The 7,794-nt window shown below is 55.5% G+C and overlaps 2 protein-coding genes across 2 annotated transcripts; one reads left to right on the top strand and one right to left on the bottom strand.

Moving 5' to 3' along the window:
• Window positions 1-1,491: 1,491 nt before the first annotated feature.
• SETTUDRAFT_175630 (uncharacterized protein) lies at window positions 1,492-4,099 on the top strand (the record flags this gene model as incomplete). Its single annotated transcript, XM_008024396.1, has 2 exons — window positions 1,492-1,837; window positions 1,935-4,099. 2 exons carry the CDS (start codon window positions 1,492-1,494, stop codon window positions 3,953-3,955), a joined length of 2,367 nt encoding a protein of 788 aa, XP_008022587.1. The 3' UTR covers window positions 3,956-4,099.
• Window positions 4,100-4,288: 189 nt separating this feature from the next.
• SETTUDRAFT_159207 (uncharacterized protein) lies at window positions 4,289-7,439 on the bottom strand (the record flags this gene model as incomplete). Its single annotated transcript, XM_008024395.1, has 3 exons — window positions 4,289-4,545; window positions 5,016-6,240; window positions 6,288-7,439. The coding sequence occupies 3 exons, from the start codon at window positions 7,437-7,439 to the stop codon at window positions 4,289-4,291; spliced, it is 2,634 nt and encodes an 877-aa protein (XP_008022586.1).
• Between the last annotated feature and the right edge of the window lie 355 nt (window positions 7,440-7,794).

Below are 7,794 nucleotides of genomic sequence, written 5' to 3'. Positions count from 1 at the left end.
GGGGGGGGTGGTGGTGGTGGTGGGTGGGCAAAACGATGGTGGGAGTGTTTTTGACGATTGACAGACAAGAAGCAGACAAACGAGAGGAGGCTCGGGCCTTGACAGAAGTGGATCGCAGGTGAAGAGCAAAGGAGAGGGCGCCCCCCGTCGGGATGGGCATGGGCATGCACAAGCACCAGCACCTGCACCAGCCGGCCCAGGCAAGCGTGGGCCAGCCTTGGCAATTAGCGCGCGCGGCGGCGGCGACGTGCGGCAGTCAGACACATGCTTGGGTGTCGTCGGCACGCCCACAGTGCCCAGCGCAGCCGGCGCGACAGACGGCAGCCGGCGCAGTGCAGTGCAGTGCAGTGCAGTGCAGTGCAGTGCATGCGATGCGTGTCGTGTCGTGTGTATGGTGTCGTCTGGCGTCGTGTGTATGTTCGCCTTCGTCGGCGCGCGCACAAGGACGTCGTCGAGCCGCTGTCACGCCCCCGGCCGGCTTGGGCATAGCGCGCCCCGCCGGGCTGCCAGGCACGCCGCCGCCATTGGCTGGCGCCCCAGCCAGTAGCGTTTCACCAGAGCCAGCAGCCGGCCGGGGGCGCGTCAGGGGAGGCACGACCGCGCGGTCTTGCGCCTGCCCTCGGTGGCTGCTGGCCCCATGCATCCACCATGTAGCCATTAATATCGCCCATGTGCTGCTGCTGTATAGTGTGCACCTAGTCAGTATGCCCGCCAGACTCGCCGCCGCCAGACGAGCGCTCCCACGCCCACGCCCACTCCTCCATGCTTTTTCGCCCATGCATGGTTCCATGGCCGAGAACCTCTGCGCGATCCACTCGTGTGCCGTGTTGGGAGCGCGAGTGCTCACCACGGCCCCCCGACCACCGAACCAGTCGCTCTGCCACGCCACGCCCACGGCCCTCATTAAACTGCCTGCAAGCCATCGCCCGCCGCCTTATCCGGGCCCACGACCAACCGGCCGCGCCCAAGCATGCCATTGCCGCATCACCCATCCACTGTCTAGTATACACCCATCACGTATACATCCATATGTCCATGTCTCGTGCTGCTGTCTGTCTGCCTGCCTGCCTGCCTGCCTGCCTGCCTGCCTGCTGCCGTGAAAAAATGCTTATCTCCCCGCTCAACGGCTGCGCCTCACAGCCTACGAACCCGCTGACGGGCAGCTTAGACACCCGTCAAACTCGTCTTGGTAGCCCGCCTCCAGCCTCGAGCGCATACGACACGGGGTCAAGCGAGCTCCATCCAAGACCTCTCGCCGTGTCACAGTTCCCCAGCTTTGTCGCATAACCCCGCCGACAAGGCCCAAGCCTGGATAGTGCCAGCCACCATGCAATCCTCCAATCCTTCAACCATCCACCCCTCCAATCCGTTGCCCTCCGTGGCCCTCCTTAGTCAGCACGTCACGTGCATCGCCGGCTTCCCGATCCGGACGTGAGCTTCCATGGCCCGGCAAGCCTTGCGCCCACACTTCCATGACCAGCACCCCGCTTGATGCGCCGTCCGCCCCTTGCCTGCCGCCGAGCAGTGCAATCGCTCCAATTGCCCACCCCTCACCACATATGGATCTCCGACGACCTCCTCGCCCTCGCCCTCAATAGATTTTTCCGCAGCTCATGCCCGCACCAGAGGCGTCATGGCAGCCATGTCCCGGGGCCATTGGAGGCTAGGAGGAGAGCTGCCAAACGCCGCATGACCGTCTCGGCGGGTTTCTACCCCCCAGACCATCTTTCGTCGCTGTTCAATCTGGGTGCCTTGTTTGGCTTCCGTAAAGACACACAGCCCACCTGGAGATACGAAGCGCCCACCTTGCAGCAGCGTGCCGACACACTCGATCGACGTATGTCTATCCAATTCATCATGGCCTATCCTGCTGACAATAGTAGCGAACCACCCGCCTGCAACTTTGCCAGTAGCGTCATCCCATCGCATACCAGAGGAGCACCCCGCTTCTGCCTCGTCCCACCCCTTCGCCTTTCCAAATCCTTTTTCGCAATCCTATGACCAGACAAAATCACAAACACACGGGGCACGTGTACAATCAGACGGCCTAGAAGAGAGCCCAGAACCTGCTACTGATGCAATTGGGGACCTTGACCAAACTGGCGTGCATACAGCCCACTTTGACCATTTCAAATCCCAAGTCGCGCATGCCGGGGACCTGTCTAGTTCTGAGCGTAGCAGACTCCTTGCCACCACCTGGAGGTCCTGTCGCCCAGATCATCCCGATGCGTGGGTGTACAATACCATGGTAGTCGAGCATTTGAACCAACTTGGCTGGGATCCCACGAGCATTCTCTGTAAGCTCAAGGCATTCCACACCCCGCCTACATACACACTGCACAGCCTGTATCTCCTCAACTGTTTGGAAAAGTCATGGGCACGCTTTCTCCACGCTTCCAAAGTCTACCATCGCGTGTGCATGAAAATGGCCGAGGCGGCCAAGTCTGCAGAGGCTTCGAGAAGCTCGTCACAGGACGCCGAGCTTCTCCTTATAATCCGCCTGGCACTGCACGGCGCTGTTGCATCGACCAACGAGATCAAACGCTCCGTCGCAGAGTCTTTGGTTGCCGTTGCCGACAAGATCCAAAACCTCCATGTCCGGAAGTCGTTGCGCTCCATCCTGACAGGCACCAATACTATAGAGCAATGCATGAACCTCTTTCTTGCACGCGCTGCTACAGACTACAGTGTCTGTGCCGCTGTAGAACAGGTCCTCTCCTGTCTCCCGCCAAAGCGCCTGGAATCGATTGTCCCATCAATTACCCTGTCTCTAGCCACAGCTGTCGAGCGGAAAAACAAGCTGCCGGGCGACATCTATGCGCGTCGTCTGGATGCATGGTTGATGGTCTTGGAGGGTCTTGGAGCGCCATCGGCATCGGATGAGGGTGGCACGGCGTTGCTCGAAGCTGCCATTGCAGCCGTCACAAAGCACATCTTCACAGGCAAAAATCCTGGCATGATGCAGAGCCATTTACTGACTCATGTCTTGGCATTCCAATTGACACGGCAAACGTCGTATGTAACTGTCAGAGAACGGATGTTACAGCTCACCTATGCCTGTATTGCACTCGCACGTGCGCAGCCAGAACCTCTTGGATTTGAGGCAACTCTGGGACTTGTCTTTTCGCGCCTGCGGGGAGAGAAGTTGCCGTATGAGGCATTGATAGATGTCACTGCAGACGTGTTTGCCCGCCATGCAAGCCTGCATTCTGTGTACTGCTTCTTGTCTGCGCTGAGCCAGCAAGGACTCGGTCTAAACAACGCCTCGAGTATCGAGTCTCTAGCCACAAAGACGATACTCTCGAGCACGCAGGACCCCAAGTCCATGGACGAGCGCGCACGCCAGCGTCATGCCTTCACCCTCCACACCTGCCAGCGCATCCTCAGCCTTGTCTCCAAGCTCAGCCCGAGCTCCCCTACACCCTCCCTCTCCACAGCCAAACACCACGCCCGCACTCTCCAGGCCCACCGCGAGTTCACCGAGATCCTCACCCGTGCCGCACAAAACCATGCCCTCCCCCAAATCTACGCAAACCTCTCCTCCACCAACCTCACCCCCTCCCAGCGCTCAATCCTCATCCACCAGCTCGCACACTTCTACTCCCTCACTACCACGCGCTCCCACCGCGAATCCTGGCGCGCAATCTACTACCTCTACAGACACTTGCAAGCGCATGCTCTACCCATTGGTCCGCTGTTCTCCAAGGCCGTCGTCCGCGCCTCCATGACCCGCCCCATGATGGAACACCGCTTCATCAGCGCCCGCCGCTTGATCTGGGTCTGCCATCTCGTTGCCAGAGTCGAGGGCGAGCACGTCGTTCGGCAGATTGAACATGGCTATTGGGTGTGGAGAGGCGCTTTGATTCAGCATGCCAAGCGTGTGCAGGATGACGCGGGGGGTGATCGTAGGGAAAAGGCCTTGGTGGCGAGGATCAAGGCTTTGGGCTTGATTTAGATATATTCGTCTTGTCTTGTGCGTGTTATGCGCATGCTATGGGATATGTGTTTGTTTGATCTACGAGTCATTTTGATGTGCTGATGCAGCAACGGCCTTTTACAAGGCAGTAAGTAGACGGAATATGTATATAGTGAAGTAGCGGAATGCAGAAATCAATTCTCATCTACATACTAAAGTTCCGTTCTGCACGGCTTGAATACATGGTCAAGTCATAGAAAGCAAATGAACAAGTCATCGTCATCATCATCATCATCATCATCATCATCATCATCATATTCCTATCATTCAAAAAAGAAAGAAAGAAATAAAGAGGATATATATGCACATGCCTCAATACCTCTCAATCAAAAACACCCTCCGCTCACCCTCCGACATACCCGCCAACATGTCGCCCTCAGTCGCCTTCATGCGCAGATAATCCCGTACCAACGGCGGCGGCAACGCCTCATTCAACGCTGCATCCCGCGCCAACGCATCCAGCGCCTCATGCAGACTACGCGGCAACGCATGCACGACGCCCAGCGCAGCGCGGGCCTGGTCGTCGAGCGTCGAGGGATTCACAGCGACGTCGCCTTCGGGATACAGGGCTGGGTCTTCGTTTGCAGCGAGCCCGACAAGACCCGAGGCGAGCAGCGCCGACAGCGCAAAGTACATGTTTGCCGTGCCGTTACGCCCGGGTCAAGGACGATGCCTGGACAGGCGGGACATGGGTACGTACATTCCCTACACTCCACCCCCAAAATCATACAATACCGAAGCCAACATTTCCCTTATTCTGTCTATTCTATTCTATTCTATTCTATTCTATTCTATTCTATTCTATTCTATTCTATTCTATTCTATTCTATTCTATTCTATTCTATTCTATTCTATTCTATTCTATTCTATTCTATTCTATTCTATTCTATTCTATTCTATTCTATTCTATTCTATTCTATTCTATTCTATTCTATTCTATTCTATTCTATTCTATTCTTCTAACAACAACAACACAAAACAGGTGGCATGGGGCACGCAAAACCGCGAAACGCCCCTCCGCCGCATCGTCCCCGGCCACTGGGAACTGCGCGCCCTCGGCTGACTTCCTGCGGCATGCTAAAGGCACAGATGGCGGGGAGATGGCGGAGGACGCCTCCGACAAAGAACTGCAAGTCGCGGTCTGGCGGGTGCAGACTAACGTGGGCGTGAGCCGCGGTGCCGATGCCGTCAAACGGGTGTGGATGCAGAGTTGCTCGCAGGTCATGTAGACTGGCTATCTGGGCAATTGTCTGGCGAGCTTGGATGAGCGTGTTGATGGCCAGTAGAGGCGGCTGCGGTGGCAGCACGAATTCATATTGGCCCTGGCCGGATTCGGCGTGGAATTGCTGGATCTCGATGCCCATGTCTTCGAGGGCGAGCACGATTTCGCTCAGGAACGGTAGCTGGACCCATTGTTCTGGCGTCATGGTACCCCATGCGTGTGTTTTTGTTATCGGCGAGTAGGGCTCCGCTTGGAAGGGGTTGGTGGATGATGAGGGCGGGTTTCTGGAGAGGAACGTGACTTCAATTTCGAATCCAATCAGAAGAGTCGTCGAGTAGTTGTATTGCAGGCCATTGATCAGTGTCTCCAGAATGTGGCGAGGATCTTCCGGGAGGGCAGAGCCATTTTCTGAGCGCCAGTAGCTGAGCACCGTAGCAGCTGGAAGAGGGTCTTTGTTGTGCGTTCGTCGAAGGGAGCGCAAGTCAGGCTCAACATAAATTTGTCCAGTAGTGTTCATGACTGGAGTTGGCTTATCGTTTTGCAGAGTGCCAGTGTTGCCCTGTGATATACCTATGCGCTCGCCTTCGGTAATCATACGCGTAAATTCTTTGATAGGAACAATACGGCTGCGGACCGTGGCCATGTAGTCTAGCCATTGCACGTAGATGAACTTGATTCCGGGGTTTTCTTGCTTGAAGTTTTCAAGCACCTGCAGGTCGTATACCTGCGGCACCTTTGGTGGTGGGGGGAAAGCTGGTTGTACATAAGGAGAGGCTGATCGGCTGGCACGCCCAGATGTCGCAGCCTGGTCGAATGCAGGCATACCAGGTCCTGGTGGTGTTGTTGATGGCTGATACGGCGGGACTCCAGTGGGCTTCATGTTGTATGTTAGCTGTCTCGGCGACAACTGGACGGTTTCGTCAAAAACTGCCTCATAGCGCAGGTCGTAAAGGACGTTGGAGTTGTTGAACATGATATCTTTTGTCATACCAATGGCTTGGTGGGGAGTCAGATCTCCTTTCTGAACGTACTCGAGAAGCAGCTACCATGGTCAATATGCGTCCAAACCCAACCTAGCAGATAACTTACCTCAAGCCACGCCTCACGGAACTGGATATTGGCGAGCCAGAACGTCTCAGGAAACCAGTGACCATCGCTAGAGTAAAGGAGCTTGCTTCCAGGGACCAGCTCCAAGGCCTGTCGCAAAACCTCCTTCTGGCCGTCTCTGCTGACCATGGGAAAAATCTCGCCGATATCCAAATACACATGTCGATAGACAGTTGCGAGGTAGCCGGCTTCGCGCGTATAGGGATATGCCGAGTGGAGGATGACAAAAGGCACTTGTGGATAATTCTCTATCAACGGCTGAAGAAAGGCAGGATTCGATTCTAGCAAGTTGATGTCGTTGTCGCCCAGGCCAGTGTGTAGCTGAAACGGCTTTGCCAGTGAATCCGAGTGTGGCAGTCGCTCTGAAAGAATCTCCAGGGTTCGCAGCACCAGGTAGTCATTGAGGTGCTTCTTTTCAATGCGATAGCTTCGTTTGCGGATGCAATTCTTGACGTAGCGCTCAAAGGGGTGTCCCACTGCTTTTGCAGCCTCTTCGTATTCAGGCTCGATATCCAGACCGGTTCGATAACAAATGACAGACTTGAAGCCTGCGACATTATTGTCTTCTACGGCATCCTGCATTGCTCGCTCAAATTCTTCTGTAAATTTCGTCCAGACCTTGGGCAGGAATTTGGTTTTGATCAGGTCATCTTCCGTGGCATCCCGAAGGAGGCTTTCCATCAGCCGTTCGGCCACTGTCTCGATGCGCACAATGCGTTTGGTGGGCGCCTTTGTGTAGCGGTCGTGGTAGCTGTACGGAAAGACCTTGTCTGGCAAAGCCAGCCCATCATCAATGAGTATCGCGTGCACATTCTCAAAGCACCGTTGGTGTAGGCGTTCAGAGTTGCTCCGGAGCCATTCCACTCTCTGTTCGAGGATCTCTTCCCAGTCTGCATCTTCTCCACACTCGTACAGCTGGCGCAGTTGCTTGGCTGCTCGTAGGTGGGAAAGCGACTTGAACGTGTCTCTCAAGGCTCTTCCCTGTGCTTCCGTGGTGATGGTTTCGAATGGTATTGTGTCTATGTGTGAAGGTAGGATAAGGTTGTGCGCATGATTGTCGATGATGGGGTAACTGTTGACGATCGCTCGCAAGTGATCGACAGTAGGCCGAGCTGGAGAGGTAGTTCGGCTCATGTTGACTTTGGCTGCTGGACGCTACTTGGGTTCTAGCGCGCCGAGGTATTCGCTGGTATCTGGATCTCCAAGTACCTCAACACAGCGCTCGTTCCGGAAGGGTCAAAAGCAGTCTACAGGAAGGGTTTTCTGGTTCGAGGGCGTGGATCAGGGCAAAACAAGGCTATTTCGTGCATGGGCGTTGCAGGCATCATCTGGGTCAGGTGCAATGTCCGGAAGGATGTTTTCCAAGGACAGTCATATGACGTCAGTGCTAGCGGAAGCGGTGGATGGGTAAGGCAAACGGCACAGTCTCTCCAAACGCACGCGCGAGCATGAACGGATGAGTCCTTTTCTTTTACAAGACACAACTGGT

Source organism: Exserohilum turcica, assembly GCF_000359705.1.
Source record: "Exserohilum turcica Et28A unplaced genomic scaffold SETTUscaffold_12, whole genome shotgun sequence".
In the NCBI taxonomy this organism is placed as follows: Eukaryota; Fungi; Ascomycota; class Dothideomycetes; order Pleosporales; family Pleosporaceae; genus Exserohilum; species Exserohilum turcicum.
The sequence above is the reverse complement of the archived record's forward strand: the minus strand, read 5'-3'. Positions and strand labels throughout refer to the sequence as shown.